Genomic DNA, 19607 nt, shown 5'->3' on the forward strand with positions numbered 1-19607 from the left:
GTGCCCCTATCGGTAGTGAGGTGTGAGAGGTGGATCCGCATTCCTATGGTGCAGCCCATAATGTTCCCCTCTGCCCTGTCATACTGCATGTGTGGACTCAATACATAAAGTGTCACAGATCTGTTCTGTCACACTGCCAAGGTTGTGGGGACCCTAGACATACACTGTCAAAGATCTGCCCTGTCACACTGCTGGGGATGTGGGGACCCTAGCTATACATTGTTCTGTCTTTTAGGAAAGTCTTAAAAGCAAATATAGCCATCATCCTATTACCAAAAAATTTATGTCTCCCACAGATGGACCTAGTAACAGAAATACCCCAGAGAGATGTCCCCATCCACTGTATTCACAGGATTGTACAGAGGAAAATAGCAAGATCCCACAGCAGTATCGGGTAGGTAGGATTTAGGATTTCCCCAAATACCAAAGTGACTGTAACTGTAATGATCTGTAGATATGCTGTGTATCTCACACTGATCTTCTTTTTAATCTCCATTAATGAAATTGGACAATATTAAAGTTTTTATTATTTTGTGGGTTATTTAGGGTGGAGACCTGACGACTATTAAAGTAGAAAATATAAAGGAGGAAGAAGAGACATATGTTACTGATCCAAAGGCAGAAGATACAAAGGAGGAAGAAGAGACATATGTTACTGATCTAAAGGCAGAAGATACAAAGGAGGAAGAAGAGACATATGTTACTGATCTAAAGGCAGAAGATACAAAGGAGGAAGAAGAGACATATGTTACTGATCTAAAGGCAGAAGATACAAAGGAGGAAGAAGAGACGTCTGTGACTGATAATAAGGTAGAAGATATAGAGGGAGAAGACGTATGTGCCTGATAATAAAGTTTAAAATATAGAGAGAGAAAAAGGGACGTATGTGAGGGGTGGTCAGCAGTGTAAGCAGGAGGAAATCCCTACAGATATCAGCGCAGGTGAGTAATAAACACGTAACCCAAAATAAATAGAATCTTGTGTATTAGTGCTCCCTATGTGAGCAGAAGCCATTTATTAGACACTGTAGTATCAGCCATCTATCAAAAACACACAGTGAGTAAAAACATGTCCAAAACTGATGGTACCACACATCGCCATTAATGTATCTTTAATGTAATATATCATTAATGGTTTTAAAGGGAAAACTATTTTTGTTTTTAATTTCCCCAAAAAGCCCCTTTTGCAGTGTACGCCGAGAATTCTGTGATTTGAGAGCGTCTTATCAAATATAAAATGATGCAGACATCTTGTCGTCTCGTACTTTTTATCTTTAGTACTTTAGAGAAAATAAAATGTCAGTGACTTCCAACCATTGTGCTGGAGCTCAGGGCAATATTAAATGCCATGAGAGGAGAGCTCAGTCTGTGATTCGGTGCCTGGTCGATCCAGATGCAGATGGAATAATGCCACAGCTGAGGAATATATAAATCATTGGGTGGGCAGAAGGGCTGCCCTGGCAGTGAGGTAGTCCTTCAGGATTTTAGGATGGGCAGAATGGTTTGTGCAATCAATATCAGAGTCACTAAATACTCCATCCTCACAGGAGAGTGATCTCTCCATCCATATGTGTTCAGCCTCTTGGTGGAACGTTGGTGGCAACCAGAGATAGATGTGATGGCTTCCAGAGAGAGCAACAAAGTAGACAGCCTAATTTAGGGATCAGAAAGCATCTCTAGTGCACTAACTGTTCCATAGGCGTTTTAGCTGATTAATCTCTTTATCCCTCCCCCATTGTTCCTTTGGGTTCCAAAGAAGGTGAAAAGGGAACATGTTCTAGTAGGTCATATTTCCGCAAATGAACCAAGTAGAGCCTGGTAATCTATTCTGCTAGGCATGGCAAAAGGCTCTGTGTGGCGCCTTCCTCAAATTGACTAATATACTTACCTGTCACCGCTTACTGAGGCGAGCGTCCGGGTCCCTGACCTCAGCACACTCAGAAGTGACAACCTCAGTGGAGGGAGTAGTGTGTGCTGGAGACCCGCCGCAGCTGCTTATGGCTGGGACCAGGTCCCGCGCGGTCCGTCGCACACTGACGGCATGGCGGAGGTAAGTACAGCAAGCCTTCCCCAATAGCAGGGGAAAGGCTGGAGTTTTGCCCTGCGGAGGAGAGGGAAGCGGCCATTGAACACTGGCTGGCTGCCAGTCATCGTGGGGACAGAGCTCCTACCCAACCCGGGGAGGCGGACATGACAGAGCGCGCTCTTCTGGATTTTCCCGCACTCCGTTCCCGCTCTAGCTGGCCGTTTCTCCACAGGTCAGGACTCCTCATGCTGCAGCCTGACCTGGACACAGATGGGACTCTCACTGACATCCAGCACCTAACCAGCGTTGGCAGCACATCACCAGCAGAAACCTGTCTATAACAGTGGGGACAGTGAGTTACTGGTGGGGGCACTGGTTATTTAGGAGAGCCATTATTGAGGGGATTTGTGTGGCACTCCTCCCTCTCTATTGCTGTGTCTTTCTCCCCCCTCTCTCCCTCCACTTCACTGTGTGCCTGTGTGGAGTGGAAAGCTGTGGTTACTGTCTTCTGTGTCAGTATGAGAGGCAAAGGTGCTGCCTGTAATGCTTCACAGAAGCTGTATGCCTGCAAAAAGTGCAACACTCTGGCTCATTCAGAGGGAGCTCTACTATGTGAATCTTGTGATTCTGGGGACCCTGCTCCTCTGGGAACTTCCCAAGTCCAGGTCCCCTCTCTTTCTTGGATAACCACTTTAGCTGGTGTCATATCAGGTATTTCTGCGGAGCTAGCAGAGTCTCGCAGGGAGAGGGAGGTTTCAAGGGAGACAGCGGAGCCGACCTGGGCTCAGGCCTTAGCTTGCTCCATGAAAAGTTTGATTCTGGTGGTGAGTACTACCTCGCAGGTCCAGGTGTCGCCACCACAACCGCAGCCCAGAAAGAGGGCACTGCCGGCGATTTTGCAGTCCGATAAGTCGGAGGAGGCCCGGTTGTCTCTTTTGGAGGAAGGAGACCATCTTCAGGACTCTGAGGAGGAGCTGCTTCCGGAGGAGGATCCTCAGGAGTCGGATGTAGGTCCCCAGGAGTTGGAGGCCCTCATCCTCGCGTACTTAAGCTAATGGACGCTGAGTCTCCGGTTCCAATGTCCCTCTTTGCTAAACAACAAAGGTCTTCTATCACTTTTCCTATTTCCCAGGAACTTGACGACCAAATGGAGGTTGCTTGGAAACATCCGGACAAGAAGTTCCAGATATCTAAGAGTTTTCTCTCCACCTACCCTTTTCCTCCAGAAAATAGGGTCCGATGGGAATCACCTTCACCGGTGGGCTCATCGGTTTCCCGTCTCTCTAAAAAGACTGCCCTGCCGGTTCCTCTTATATGGAACGCTTCTGACCATAAGCTGGAAACAACATTAAAATCTATATACCGTAGCTAGGGTGCTCCTCTGCCCTGCGCTGGTACATTTTTGGGTCAATTAGGCTATAGAGTGGTGGGCAGTAGAGCTAGCCAATGGCTTGCGTTCGGGGACACCAAGGTCTGAACTTCTTATCCTAGCGGAACACATCAGAGAATCAGCCATCTACCTTCGGGAGGCATCCAAGGATGTAGGCTTGCTTGTCTAGCGGATTTCAGCTTCGGAGGTTGCTGCTCGCAGAGCCCTATGGCTTCGTTCCTGGCAGGCTGATGCAGATTCCAGATGATGGTTAAATCTTCACTTGGTGTTTTACAGATTCAAGATAGAGTCTCTTCCCTTCGGTTAACGTGAGTTTGGAACCCGGGAAGTTTCTGGTGTCCTTGGATTTCAAGGACACTTACTAACACATTCCCATCTGGGAACCGCATCAGGCTTTTCTCAGGTTTGCAATCCAAGAGTCACACTATCCATTTCAGGATCTCCCTTTCGGACTCTATTCATCCCCCAGAGTCTTCACTAAGGTCATGGCTACCAAGGTACCGTATCAGGACGATCTCCTCCTTAAGGCTCCTTCTCCAGAAAGACTCCTACAGGATGTATCGGTTACCTACCATCTTCTTCTGCACACGGTTGGATCCTAAATTTCCCGAAGTCTCAGTTGGTTCCATCGCAGCGCCTCCTGTTTCTGGGGATGATCTTGGACACCAATCTACAGAAGGTCTTTTTTCCAGAGGACAACTCCACTGCAATTCAGGAGCTAGTCCGACTGGTCCTCCAGCCTTGGCGAGTTTCTGTGCATCTCTGCATCCGCCTGCTAAGAAAGATAGTAGCGGCTTCTGAGGCCTTATAGTTCGCTCGCTTTCACTTGCGGCCCTTCCAGCTGGATCTCCTGTCCCAGTGGTCGGGGTCTCCTGAGATGCGCATTTCCCTTCTTTGGTGGCTACAGTCCAGCTATCTGCGGGCCAGCCAGCGTTTTGGTCTTTGGGATTTGGTCCTTCTAACGATGGATGCCAGTCTCAGAGGCTGGGGGGGTGGTAGTGATGGGTCATCACTACCAGGGCCGCTGGTCGCATTAGGAGGCCCTTCTTCCAATAAATATCCTGGAACTCAGAGCCGTTTACAACACCCTGAGGGAGTCTTTTTCTCTGCCGCGAGGGCTGGCCATTCGGGTCCAGTCAGACAGTGCCACAGCGGTATCAATCGGCAGGGCAGAACTCGAAGTCGCGGCGCCATGCGGGAAGTTTTGCATTCTCCACTGGGCAGAAAGACATGCCACAACGCTGTCGGCGGTATTCATTTCAGGTGTGGAAAACTGAGAGGCGGATTTCCTCAGTCGCCAGGATCTACATCCGGTGGAATGGGCTCTCCATCCTCAGATTTTCCAGTAGCTGGTTCAGCTATGGGGCAGGCCCCAGATCGATCTCGTGTCGTCCAGATACAACCATCAACTTCCTCGTTATTGCTCCCACTTCCGGGATCCAGCAGCGGTAGTGGTGGCTGCACTGACAGCTCCGTGGCAGTTCCAGTTTGTTTCTGTTTCCGCCATTCCCTCTTCTTCCACGGTTGCTCAAGCGCATCAAGAGGGAACAGGTTACTGTAATTCTGGTTGCCCAGAACTGGCCGCACAGGACCTGGTACTCAGACCTGTATCTGCTCCTCGCAGATGATCCCTGGCCTCTGCCTCTCTGGTCGGACCACCTTACAGCGGCTTCGTTTGACAGCGTGGCTTTTGAAACCTCGCTGTTGAGATGTAAGGGCATTCCATGTGCGGTTATTCCTACGGGCTAGGAAACAGGTGACTTCAGCCCACTATCATCGGATTTGGAAGTCTTATGTGGCATGGTTTGAAAGACGGGGGTTTCATATTACGTCTTTTGCGTTTTCTTCAGGCGGGCTTGGATGCCGGCCTTCGCTTGGGATCTTTGAAGGTCCAGGTGTCAGCCCTGTCCATTTTCTTCCAGAGGAAAAAAGACTGCTGCACTAGTCTTAATTTCTCTTTTCTCAAGGCTGGGGTACACTGGACCATGGGGTTGTAGGTGGGAAGGTGTGGAGCTGGCACTTAACAACTATAACTTTAAACCCAAGCTCCTCCCCTCTGCAACCCCATGATACCAGTGTAGTTTAAGTGCCTGTGGAAGTAAAGGCCCCCACACATCAGAGATTGGAGAATTGCCACAATCGATTGTGTATAAAAATATTTCCCTTTTTCAATCGATTGCAAACTGCGTAGCAGGCCTTTTTTAGCTTGGGGCTATTTACTTTAAGCAGCGCACAGCGGGAGTGCAGTCCCCCCCCCCCCACCCCCCCTAAAAAGTGCGATGGCGCACCCTAGTAGAGGGTGCAGGTAGTCAGCGCTGTCCTGGATGGCGGCGCCATCTTGCCGGGCTTAGTGTCGGCGGCTCCTGCAGGGAGAGCGCCGGCTATAGGCTGCCCGCGTCCAGGGCAGACCAAGCGTTTTCCCCATAGAGGGGAGTAACACCTGCTTGGAGAAGCCTCAGGCGTTCTCCGTACAGCAGGTGGCGGAGCCATGTACTGCTAGCTTCCCCCCCGATCTCCAGCGGCAGGTGGATGGATCCTGCATCTGCGTAGGCTGCTCCCAGTCTCTGCAGTGGGTCAAGCCTGGAGGCCACGTAGGAAGGACAGGGACGAAGCCTCAAGCTCCTTTCCTCTGTAGGGTTTAGCTAAGTGGCTTAACATTATTATTGATATTTATGCCTGTTGGGGAGTTTTGGCAGCGCTCATTGACGCACTATATATATAGATAGATAGATAGATTTTATTATATTTTATTATTGCTGGGACTACCTGCCGCAGCAGGGTAGTGCAGGTGGGGCTAAGATGACGGACAAAAAGCCCGCCAAGGTGCAAATTTCTACGATGGCGATATTTTTTACATGCGCCCAGTGTCATGCCAAATTATCATGTGGACAGCTGGACGCAGGGGCACTGTGCGTGGATTGCCAGCTGGGGCCCACTTGTGCGCAGCCAGCTGGTGGGACCACTTCTGTCCCAGATGAACCCGTGTGGGCTCAGGTTATGAACCGCTCGCTCTCTGACTTGGTGAGGCTCATGGTTCGTCGGAGAGAGGAGCAGGCTCAGGCAGCGCCAGTCCCTATCTTGCCTTCGCCTCCCGCAGCAGCGGTTGTCGGCCAGCAAGGGTCTGATCCACCTTGGGTACGTAACATGGAGCGCACAGCGGCGGGGTTTGAGAAGGTCTCCTCTTATATGGAACGGTTCTTTGAAAATCCTAAGCTCCACACTGCGCATAAGCGTCTTCCTTCCTTTAGGGGCCCGTTAGACGTGCCAAATCCCGAGGAGGAGGGGGAACTCCCAGAAGAGGAGGTTCTGCCTGAAGAGGAAGGTTCAGAGCCCACGTTATGTCACGGCGTGGAGGTCCTTATTATGGTGGTACGACAGTTTCTGGACTGCCTAGACCTTGATGCATCAGCAGCGGCGGAGGGGCCGTTCAAGCGTAGGCGTAAGAGGGTAGTTTGTTTTCCGGCTTCTTCGGACCTCTCGGATCTCGTCAAGAAGGCGTGTTAGACCCCGGATAAGAAGTACACCACTCCTCGTAAGTTAGCAGCCATTTTCCTGCTCCCGCTGGAGCAGGTCTTCAAGTGGGAACTACCTCCGAAAGTGGATGCGGCTGTGGCACGTTTGGCCAAACACACGGCTCTTCCGGTCCAGGGTTTGGCTTCCTTTAAGGATCAGCTGGATAATAAATTGGAAGGATGCCTTCGGAGCATTTTATGGGCTCTGGGGTCGTTATTCGCCCTTTGATGGCATCTGCATGGGTCACTCGGCCATGGAGATGTGGGCTGACAGACTAGTGGCGGGCCTTCAGGGTGACTTATCCAGAGAGGCTTTGCTGGAATTGACAAAACGGATTCGTGTAGCAGCAGAATATGTGTGTGAGGCCGTCCAGGATGGTGCGCAGGTTTCCTCCAGAGTCTCAGCTACGGCGGTCGCGGCTCGCAGAGCACTCTGGTTCCGCGCCTGGGAGGCGGTCGCCGAATATAACGTTCCTTAGAATCTCTCTCTTTTTGCGGAGGAGTCCTGTTTGGCTCTGAGCTAGATACCATCATAGCCCAGGCGACCGGTGGTAAAAGCAGTTTCCTTCCCGTAGTGCCCCAGAAGCAATGGGGCCCACACTTTCGGGTTTTCCATTCTTCCTTTCGAGGGGGAGGACCAGTTAGAGGTCAGACGGCCCGAGGACGTTATTTCCACAGCAGAGGTTCTGCTCCATGGGGCAGGTTTTCCAGTGCATTCAGGCACTCGGGAGCTAAGGCGTCCGAAAAGATGAGTACCTGACGGGGTCTTGGCCCAGTAGCGCCGTCGGATTTGCCCCTGGTTCTTTCTGCTCTCAAGCGTGCTTCTTTTGAGCCATTGGACTCCGTTGAACTTTGTTTCGTCACATGGAAAGTAGTGTTTCTTATGGCCATTGCCTCGGCTCAGCGGGTCTCTGAGTTAGGGGCTTTATCTTGCAAACCACCGTTTCTTGTTTTCCATGACGATCGAGCTGTTCTTAGAACAATTCCTTCCTTTCAACCGAAGGTTGTTTCTTCGTTCCACCTGAACCAGGAGATTGTTTTTCCTGTTTTCTCACCATCAGAAACTTCCCGGGACCCGGACGTCCTGTCGCTATTGGACGTTGTCTGGGTTTTGTGAATTTACTTAGACAGAACTTCAGACTTACGTCGGACAGACTCTCTACTGGTCCTCTACGACGCCCACAAACGTGACTGGCCAGACACAAAGCAGACCATTGCACGATGGCTCCGCTCTGTAATTTCGGGGGCTTATTCTGATGCGGGGCGCCCGGCACCTGCCAAGGTGTCGGCTCATTCCACTCGGGCGGTGGCGGCCTCCTGGGCAGCGTGTCACGGGGCCTCAGCTGAACAAGATTGTTGCGCAGCCACCTGGTCCTCTGTCCAAACGTTTGCTCAGTTTTACAGGTTTCATGTTTTTGCCTCCGGCGACGCCCACTTTGGGCATACAGTTCTCCGTTCAGGCAACCTGAGTGTTCCCTCCCCTGGGGGCGGCTTTTAAATGTCCCATGGTCCAGTGTCCCCCAGCCTTGAGGAAAGAGAAAAGAGTATATTTGATACTTACCGTTGAATCCTTTTCTCTTAGTCAGGCTAGGGGACACTGCGTTTCCTCCCTTACGCTCAGTCGTGTTGCGTGTTAGTTTTACGAGTTGGTTCCTAAAGGACCTTCTGTTTAGTTTTTCGGTGTGACAGTGTCACTGAGTTACTGCTTCTCCTTACCAGGCACTTTTAAAGTTGTACTGGAGTCATGGGGTTGCAGAGGGGAGGAGCTTGGGTTTAAAGTTACAGTTGTTAAATGCCAGCTCCATACCTTCCCACCTACAACCCCATGGTCCAGTGTCCCCCAGCCTGACTCGGAGAAAAGGATTCAACGGTAAGTACCAAAAATCCTCTTTTTCAAGAAATCACCTATACATCAAAACCCCATATATAAATGCAATTTCGTACTGTCAAAAATTCCTATTATCCTATCAAGTATATTACGTTGGGGGTGCTGCCTATCGACAACAGATTGAGATAATCTATACACAAAAAGAAAACTGAAAAGAGTTGTTGTCTTTTACATGACGCACTGATTCAAAAAATAAAATCTAACTTTTATTCCATCTTAATAAGATCTGAACATGAACAGCAAAATATTAAAATAAAAAAGTTTTAATATTTTGCTGTTCATATCTTATTAAGATGGAAGTACAAACATTTTTGCAGAAAATTTTCCGTCTGCAACCTCCTTTTGTTCCCCTGACAGCTCCGTGGGCTTTCAACCTGGTGCTTTCTTTTCTCCTGTCGTCTGTTTTTGAACTATTGGAGTCTGTGGATTTGAAGTACCTTTCCTGGAAGATGGTGCTTCTGTTGGCCTAGGCTTCGGCTAGGAGAGTTTCGGAGCTTGGCGCTTTTTTGTGTCGCTCTCCTTACCTGGTCTTTCATTAGAATCGTGCGGAGCTTTGTACTAGCTCTGCCTTCTTACCTAAGGTGGTTTCCTCTTTTCAGATCAACCAGCCTATTGTGGTTCCCGTTCCTTGGATGTGGTTCTCGCTTTGCGAATCTTTGTCGATTGGACGACTTCCTTGCGTAAATCATATTCCTTGTTCGTCCTCTACGATGCAGTTAAGTGTGGGTGGCCTGCTTCCAAACAGACTCTGGAGCATTGGATTCATCTGACAATCCGTCTTGCTTATTTGGCTGCATCCCTGCCTCCACCAGAATCGCTTTCCGTGCATTCTACGTGCTCTGTTGGCCCAGCTCTGTTTCCCAGCTCTGTCACGCGCCCACTTGGTAGGAGACTCACACCTTTGTTAGTTTCTGCAGGTTTGACACCTTCGCCGCTTCTGAGTCTCAGTTTGGCCGTTTGGTCTTACAGGGGTTGCAGTGCTCTCCATCCCGTGGGGGTAACTTTGGGATGTCCCCACCGTGTTAGCTCCAGTGTCCCCTGTTTTCTCCTACATCCACAGGGGACACTGGAGCTAACATGGTGGGGTATAGATGGGTGTAGAGTGGAGCCGGCACTTTAAGAAATGTACAAGTGTGACTGGCTCCTTCACCTCTATGCCCCTCACCTCCCCAGTTGTAGAAACTGAGCCGAGAGGAGACAGAGAGAAGAAAATTCTAGAGAAGGAGGAAGAACAGAACAAACAGAAACAGTTACACAAAAACAACAACAACCTGCAACCAGCAGCAGTCACACCAGAACAACAAAAGTGGAGAGCAGCCAGGGTGGTCATACAGTGTTAGGGGACCTGTGGAATCGGAGAAACAGATTTAACTGTGAGTACCAAAATCCTGTTTTAAAGGAAATTAGCTTTCATTCTGGAGGTTGTCTTTTGTGCAAGGAGTTTTGCATATTCAGCCTCCATATGTTTCTCCCTTGGAGCGATGGGATCTATTTTTCAACATTCTCCATTTGAGCCGCTGGAGTAGATTTGTGTATTTTTGACATGAATATTGAAATTTCTTTTTTTTAGTTGCCACTTTTCTAGTCTTTTATGACCATAGTGCTGTGTTACGCGCTAACCCAGTGTTCAGCCCAAAGGTAGTATGTACATTCCATCTTTATCAGGAAATTATTGTTCCTGTTTTAAAGAACTACTGTTCTTAAGTTAACTTACTCTTTTGATTGTGGCTAGAACAGTCAAGCTTTACCCCACTAGGACTGCTAGCCTACGTAAAGCAGAGAGTTCATCTTGTTTTGTGCACAGGACAAGGGTTTGTCTAAACAGGCTATATAGCCAAGTGGATTAGATGGACCATTCAGCAGTTGTATTCTGGAGCTGAGTGCTCATTTCACCAGATCATTTGCTACTTCCTGGATGGCTAGTGTTGGTGCTCCCGCTGAAGTTGTGTCCGGCAATTACTTGGTCTTTTGTCTACATATTTGCCAAGTGTTTTCAGTTTCTGGTCTCGGCATCCAAGGATTCTAGTCTTGGTTGCAACTTTTTTTGTGTTTAGCAAAGTCTGACCGTACTTCCCTAGAGATGGCTTTGGAGGGTCCCTGTTTTTGCAGTGGCCCCATATAATAGAAAGAGAAAAGGATGATTTTTAGTAATTACCTTTCAATGCCTATTTCTGAGTCCATCTGGGGCACACTGTGGGCCTTATTCAGTATGCACTGCTGAACACAGATTCCCGATGCACAGGTGCCTGACCAGCTCTGCGCATGTGCAGAATGGGTCTGCGATCCCGCACGCAGACTGACAGCAGACTGTCATTGATAGTCTGCTGCAGTTTGTGGCCGGAGAGGGGCGATGGCCTCCGTTTCCCAAAACTGAGGCGTGTCGCCGCCATTGCGGGGGGAAAGATGAGACCAGGATCTCCATCGGCTGACGGAGATTTCATGGCCTCTTCCTTTCATCTGCGACGGCCGACTTGCATGACCCCATGGGTCACCTTAGCCAGCCGATGTTTCCGCAGAGTATCCAATGCTGCGTTGGACAACGCAGCTCGGATAAGTAATGCAGCAGGAGGCGTGATGCTTCCTGTGCGTTACCATATCTGCAGAGATCACAATTGCAAAGCTGCCTACGTGCATACATCATATATCTATAGCCTGCGTGCATACATCATATATCTATAGCTTGCGTGCATACATCATATATCTATAGCTTACGTGCATACATCATATATCTATAGCCTGCGTGCAGCTTTGCAGTTGCTGTATTTGCTTAATCAGGCCCTGTGTTCCCTTCGAGACTTCTCGTTTTGAGTGTCTATTCTATGGAGTGTTGGAACTTGAAAAGTAAGGAAGGGTAGAGTGCTTTATACTTTAAAAATGTAACCTTTTAAGTTCCAGCTCCTGCACCCTCTGCACTACCCCATGGAGGCAGTGCCCCATATGGGCCTGGGAAAATGGCTGTAACAGTAAGTACTACAAATACTGTTGCTGCTGTATTGAAATAGCTTTGGAATATATAAGGGGTGACTTTTTTAGCACAGGGAGTCCATCCTGTTTTCCATAACACGCTATCGGCTGTTTAGGTTATTGCACACACATCTGATTATCACATATATACAATGTACTCAGTCACTGTGTGTTTCCTACAGAGGGGTCTTATTTATTCACAGGGTTGTACAGAGGATAAATCACATGACCCCACAGGAGGATCAAGTAGATGAGATTTAGGGTCACACCAAGTACCATAGGATCTGTAGTGAAGTTGTGTGTTTCCTATACACTGATATTATACTGTTTAATCCCTGTTAAATAAAATCATACATTATTAAGTATTGTATTATTTAGGGTGAATACCTGACTGACATTAAGGTAGAACCTATGGAGGAAGAAGAAGAGACGTATGTGAGGGGTGATCAGCAGTGTAAAGAGGAAGAAATCCCTCCAGATATCTGTACGGGTGAGTAATAAACACTTTTATTACAGAACAGAGTAACATATTCTCCTTGCTCAGTCTCTACAACAGTCTTTTATTCCACATCATCCTCTGTCAGTACAAACTAATGAGGGCAATTTATCTGCCCAGTGGGAGAGTCAGGAGCCATCAGCCCTCATTAGACTCCTAGGGGCAGATTTATTAAAGCTTCTAAATATGAAAAGTAGTGGTGTTACCTATAGCAACCATTCATATTCTGTCTAACATTTCTCAATTGCATCCTAGAAAATTATAGACAGTATCTGATTGGTTGCTATAGGTAACACCACTACTTTCCTAGTTTAGAAGCTTTAGTAAATCTGCTCCCTGCTTTCCCTACTCACATCATATCACTGTGTGTTACAGACCGAAATATGTGACCAGTCTCCTCCCCACACTCTTTGGTGTATCTTCTACATCAGTAGCCATCAGCCTTCACATTATGTCACTGTCTGCTGTAACGTCAGTGTTTGTGTGTGAGGACAGTTGCTGGATGGATGCTGTGGTTTAACTTGCTAATAAGGCAGCAAGGGTGTAACTAGTAATTTATGGGCCCTAAAGCATCATATGTAAAGGCCCCACGTACCACCCAATGACAAGAAAAAGCACATTAAAACATGGGACAGACAAGAGAACCACCCCTTCCCCCCTCGGCTATGGGCTCCATATTATCTGCTTCCTGTTCTATGACATTGGCTGGGCAAGGTCTATACCTAGGGTACTATTACAAATCCCAAGCTCTAGGTCGCCTTGGCAACTAAAATTTTAGTCCTGGTGACCAGATTTTATAAGAGCCACGTAATGTGAAAAATAGAGATAATTGTTAAAAAAATTATAATAATCAGATACAAAGCACTCCCATTGGTGGGGGGATATTGCGAGTCTGTCACCAGGTGGAATACATGCCGGCCACAATTAGTCACTATGGCTCCTCCCTTCTGCCCGTAACATCATAAATGCTGGGCGTCTGGAGTCCAACTTTGGTCCTTCTCCCTGCAACACTGCCAGTGGAGAGGAGAGGGAGGTGCATCACTACTGGCGCAGAGAAGAGTGACTGTCAGGGAGCTGCATCACTATCAGTGCAGAGGAGGAGAGTGACTGCGGGGAGCTGCAACACTTCCAGTGAGGAGGACAGTGAGCACGGGAGCTTAATTATTACAGGTGAGGAGGTAGAGACTGACTGCAGGAAGATGTATCACTACTGTCATGGAGAAGAGTAATCATTGGGTAACTACAGCACTGCCAGCGGGGAGGAAAAGAGTGACCATCAGGGAGTGGCAGTACTGCCAGCAGCAAAGAGAAGAGAGTGACCACCAGGTTGGGGTAGAAGAGTGTGTCCTGTCCTCTGGGGAGCTGTACAAAGCTGGGGGGTATTTGGTTTCATTAGAATTAACTCCCACTATAATAATAATAAAACCTTGCTATGTTAATCACCAGTCCCCTAGTTCAGATGTTACACTCTGAGTGTACCTGGGAGGAGGCAGCACCCCACACCACTAGTCTTGATGGATGTTATCACAGCAATTACTTCCTGTATGCCCGTCCAGAGATAAAACTGTGTTCTGCAATGTTTCCAGTAGAAGTGGGAGGGAGATCCCTTGTCCAGCCTAACAACACCACTTCCCACTGTAGTAGAGTCCTGTAATATCATCCTCCTGGCAGGAGATGAAACTCCACTCTCCAGTATCTCCTTGTAGGAGCCTAAACTCCACATCTCAGAATATATTAAATAGTACTTCATCCCAACCTCCTCCTATCCTGACCTTTTAAAATAGCTCAATTTCCACAATGTTAGTATACACCCCTATCCAGGTAACTCAGTATGTTCCTTGGTATTGGGTATCCCTGCAGAGGGCTGGGTGTGAAGCACAAGTGCACTCCACCTGTTTACTAGCTACCCCCGTTGAGTGATTGCTGTAGGGTATATCCTCTTGTTATATCCTCCTAATCAATTGTGACATCACGTATCCTCCAGCTGTTTAAAGCTTACTGCCTCAAAGAGACCGCGAATACATAGCCACATATAGGCTTCCTCTAAAACCTTTGATTTTTGTAAATGTGTCATCTTTGTTGTTTTGTAAATGTATCATGATTATTTTGTAATCTAAAAAAATAAATAAAACCACTAAACACTGAACTTATTAATAGAATGAAGATTTGTTCCTAGTTCAGTGTTCCCCCCATGCTGTTTTCTGCAGGCACATCGCCAGGCAGAAACGGCCTGCCGCTCGGCACTTTTCCTCGCCGACACCCGCTGTGGAACGCTGGCCTCTGAAGAGACCGGAGGCTAATGAAGCCTCCGATCGCTTCAGAGGCCAGCGTTCCCAGTGATGCACTGCGCGGGTTACATCATGACGTCACCCGCGACGTGAGGAGCCTGCCCCGCACGCCTGCTGGATCTAGTTAGATCCAGTCAGCACGAGGCAGCGGGAGCGGCCAGCAAGTAAAGATAAGTGCTGGGCTGGGGCCAGGACCAGTCTGGGGGCACTATTTAAGTCTGGGGGCACTGCATAAGGGACACTATTAAACCTGGGGGCACTGCACAAGGGGCCTGCCTGGGGGCACTGCATAAGGGACACTATTAAACCTGGGGGCACTGCATAAGGGGCCAGTCTGGGGGCACTACTTCAGCAAGGGGGCATTGCATAAGGGCAAAGTTAAACTACAGGGGGCAATGCATAAAGGGGAAAACTACAGGGGGCAATGCATAATGGGCACTTTTGACTGAGAGCCAGTGGGGAAGCAGCCTGAGACCTGTTGGGCTGGATTGGTAAGGGAGATACCCCTTTTCCCGGAGCGCGCATAATTGCGAAGGCCCCAACCCGGCTGGGAAAAAGTTCTGGGGAGAACACTATAGTTAAATAAAACAGAAAAAAAAAATCAATTTCCATACATTTTATTTTCTTTCCAACAGATAGATGCACAAGCAGGAATACCTCAGAGGAATGTCTCATTTTGTCTCCACATTTTAAAACCGAAGATAACATCACAGGAGACATCCCCATTGCTCAAAATATACATTCAGTAGCTCACAGTGCAGAGATATCATCTGATACCTCTAATTGGGAGAAGTGCTCCCCTGCTAACTCCAATATTGCTACACAAAGTACAACTCATCGAGGTGATAAAAACCTTAGCTGTTCTGATTGCGGGAAATGTTTCACAAGGAAGTCACGTCTTATTAGACATGAGAGAAGTCACACAGGTGAGAAACAATTTCCGTGTTCCGAGTGTGGGAATTGTTTTACACAGAAATCCTATCTTGTTATACATGAGAGAAGTCACACAGGTGAAAAGCCGTATCCATGTTCTGAGTGTGGGAAATGCTTTACAGCAAAATCAAGTCTTGGTAAACATCAGAGAACTCACACAGGCGAGAAGCCGTTTTCATGTTCTGAGTGCGGGAAGTGTTTCACATTGAAATCACGTCTGGTTGTACATCAGAGAAGTCACACTGGAGAGAAGCCATTTTTATGTTCCGAGTGTGGGAAATTTTTTACGCAGAAATCTGGTCTTGCTAAACATCACAGAACTCACACTGGTTTGAAACCATTTTCATGTTCTGAATGTGGGAAATGTTTTACACAGAAATCAAATCTTGTTACACATGAAAAAATACATAAAAAAAAGTTGAGCTAACAGATATGAAACATAATACTGTAAATATTGCAAAAGCTGCATATGTTTTGGTAACCCTTTTGAGTACCAGCAATAGCATGCTACACAATACACAGTGCCATCAGTAGACAAAACACTAGTACATTTTCCACACAACAATCAACCTGTGATAAAGGGAGTATATATTACACAGTTATGGACAACAGGAGGGAACAGATAAAGGAAAGAATAGAGAGGGAATGATTATGTGTTGCAGACCACATCTAAAAGAAAACTAATTCACGTGATCAGGGAACATTTTATGACAGAAGGGCTCCAACACCAACAAGACAGTCATTTGTAGTAAGCGACAAATATACAAAACTTAGGAAACTAATGTGGGAATTTCAAAAATCTTTTTCCATTGTTTATCATCGACCTGAAGGTTGCATTGTTGATGCCATTGGAGAGTAAAATCCAGAATGGTACTGAAAATGATGTTTCCCCAAAAGTATGTAAATGAATGTCATGGTGAGCCTAAGAAGAACACCAGGACTCGGTTAGTAAGATCACTCCTCAACCCGTTGTCTCTAACTAGGGAAAGTACATGTTGTTTTATCTGGCAGTAGGTGCAGAATTTCTTCACTTAATCAGTCTTGCAAATACGTAAAGAAACAACATTTTGCCTCAAGGATCCGGCCAAAGCTAAAACTCCCATATCTATTCCTCTGCTAACAGAGTCATACAGACAGCCGGGAGGGAATTGTGAGTTATACATAAATACATATTATTAAAAACACATTAACTACACAACATGGGTGTCTGAGCGGGGGAAAGTCTGGAAACCATCAGAATGCCGGCCAAGGTCCATACTGTCGTGGACCATTGTTTCAGCTCAGCTGGGCATGACCACTTCATTATTATGTGTAAGTGAATCAAATAATAGTAATAGAGGAAATTAGGGAGTTGGAGACCACCTTGATATTTCCGCTTGCACAAACCAAATCGCTAAGCCTAGCTGTCTGACTACTCCAGACCAAGTCACTTAAGAGGTTCCTTATAGAATCAAGGGGAACCTGAATTAGTGTTGTTTCTAGCAAGCAAAATTTAGGAAGAACATAGTCTTATGGTAAATTGAGTTTTAGGCCATTGACTAAGTGGTCCGGAGTGCAATTCATGGCCACCAATATGGAGTTGTTGTTCTAAAAGTTGGACAGCAGGCTAAATCTTTGAAATTCCAGGGAGAGATGCAGCGTAGTGAACAAGGGACACCCATGTTTTGTGCCTTTACACTAGTAGAAGGGCAGCTATAAAAGAGGATAATAGCACAGCACATAACGCCCCCCCCCCACCCAAGACCAAGAACATTTAATCTGTATCCTCACGCCGGATTGCTACATTGCGCGTTATACCCAGAGTAAACTATTTGCCAAACAAACTATTGTTAGACAGTGCTGCTACATCTGTATCATTGCAGTTTTAGATGGTGACCAATACTTTTTGCCACTGTAGCTAAGACACCAGATGTGAACCTTCCATTAGTAATTACTGTACATACTGATATTTTGCTGATTATTGTGCATTTGGAAACATGCTGCAAGTGCAGTGACAAGGTAAGTGACTCCTTTCTCCTGAAGGGTGAGTGTTTTAGTCTTGGAACTCCCTGCATAGGTGCCTTCACAGGTGTGTGTGCAGTTATTTTTGGCTTTGGTGTGTCTGCAGTGGTTCAAATTTCATTTATTTTTATTTGCACAGCCTGTTGCTTAAATGAGGTACAAATGCTGAAGTGCAGCCTTAATTAGGACCCTTCTGGCCTCCCCTCCTCTGCAAGAAGACTGGAATTATAAAAACATGCTAAGAGGTGATGGAGGTCATTTAAGTAGGACATAAATAGAAAAGCAACATTTATAGGAACATAAATACACACAACCTAAAAACATTCCATCACACAAGATGCAAACTCTGCGCTAACAATCTGGTGCCACTAAATACCACTAAGGTGGTCACCTTCACCTGTAAACTTGGATATCAATAAACAGCAATGTGGTGCAGCACTTCCAAACCTAGGGTTTAGAAATAGTCTCTTATTGTTCAAATGAAGAGTCATACAGTTGTTTTTCCACCGATCCCTTTAGAAGACAAAAATAAAACATAATGTGTAGAAAATAAATTCTTCAAAGAGGAAAATTAGTGTAACTACTCACAAAGTAGATTCTTGAATAGATACATATAAGCTATGTTTCTCAAGTTGGTCCTTTTGCTTGAGTATTCTTGCCCCAAAGATAAGCACAACACCAATTAATCAGAATAAAATATCATGAAATACAGAAATTAATTCTACCAATGGCTGATGAGAAGGCGTACTTGATAATTGAAGAAAAAGAGCCATAATACATAGATGACACTCCCTTCCAGGGAGAACAGGAGGTCCTCAGTATTCCAGACAAGTTCTCGAAACACCTATCTTCCTCACCAGACTTTCCCCCAAAGTGTTTCAAATTGATAAGTCGTCTTCAAGTTGAAATGCATTTATGGAGAGTGGTGAGAAAGGGATATCTACCCAGAAATGTGTTGTCCAAAACACTCAAAAGGATCACCTCATCTTCAGCTATTAATGGGGATTTGCTGTCTGATTACATAGGGAACCAGTATCCAGGATTTGTTCACCTATTTTATGTTATATGCTTCAATTTCAGCATAACTGGTAGGAGACTGGGGGGAACATTGGAGGAGATTTTTGTATTTGAAGCCTGCATTTGTTTTTACTCTTGTGAGTGCATTTATGTACTGTGTGTTTCATAAATTCTATATTATCAAGGGAAAAGGGGTTGGGAAATAGGATCCTTGCACAGGATTTGTATATGTAATGTCTAATATATAATAACCAATGATAAAGGATGATACAGGTTGAGTCTTCCATATCCAAATATTCCGCAATACGGAATATTCAGAATTACGGAATATTTTTAGTATGACTGAGGATGTGAAAGCTTTGCTTTCTGATGGTTCAATATACACAAACTTTATTTAAAGCAAAAAATCATTAAAATACAGTATACAATAACCTTCAGGCTGTGTGTATAAGTTGTATATGAAACATAAATGAATTTCATGTATGTACACAGACTTTTTTTGATGCCTAAAATTATTAAAAATATAGTATAAAATGACCTGCAGACTGTGTGTATATAGAACATAAAAGCATTCTGTGTTTAGATTTGGGTCCCATACCAAAGATATTTCATTATGATATGCAAATATTCCAAAATATGGAATATTCCGATATCCAAAATACCCCCGTCCCAAGCAATTTGGATATGGGATATTCAACCTGTACTCTGGATTTTTGTCCATGTTAATGATAAAGTGTTTGTGGTGCTCCCAGGAATTAATATATTTCTATATCCAATTTTGTTTTTTGCACAGGCAAAAATAAAGAAATATTCCCTTTGTGGGGCACTCTTATGAAAAACTAGTGTATTGGTTATGGTACTTAAAACTTAGCTTTTATTAATGCATACCTTTATAAAATAAATTATTTTAGGTTCAAATAAAACTTCACAAATTAGGCAAAAATATTTAGAAAAAGTAAACTTTGATAATAAATATATATATATATATACACACACACAAATAATACTTAGAGGGCGCAAGTGACTTAAATGTCTTTTACGACACCAATTAATGGTACATGAATAAATGTCTTTTAACAGTTCAAAATTGGCA

At 45.9% G+C, this 19607-nt stretch overlaps 1 protein-coding gene across 2 annotated transcripts in view; it reads left to right on the forward strand.

The window, feature by feature from the left end:
• LOC148474286 (uncharacterized) overlaps window positions 1–19303 on the forward strand; it is a 61468-nt gene extending 42165 nt beyond the window's left edge. For both annotated transcript variants that reach the window (XM_088458829.1, XM_088458828.1), the window contains 4 exons: window positions 297–394; window positions 547–810; window positions 12158–12269; window positions 15199–19303. In XM_088458829.1, coding sequence (XP_088314955.1) covers window positions 297–394; window positions 547–810; window positions 12158–12269; window positions 15199–15923 — 1199 coding nt within the window. In that variant the 3' untranslated portion in view covers window positions 15924–19303. The remainder of the gene's footprint in view (window positions 1–296; window positions 395–546; window positions 811–12157; window positions 12270–15198) is intronic.
• The last annotated feature ends 304 nt before the right edge of the window (window positions 19304–19607 follow it).

The sequence above is a fragment of the Taudactylus pleione genome, unplaced genomic scaffold, assembly GCF_031769625.1.
Source record: "Taudactylus pleione unplaced genomic scaffold, aTauple2 ptg000854l, whole genome shotgun sequence".
In the NCBI taxonomy this organism is placed as follows: Eukaryota; Metazoa; Chordata; class Amphibia; order Anura; family Myobatrachidae; genus Taudactylus; species Taudactylus pleione.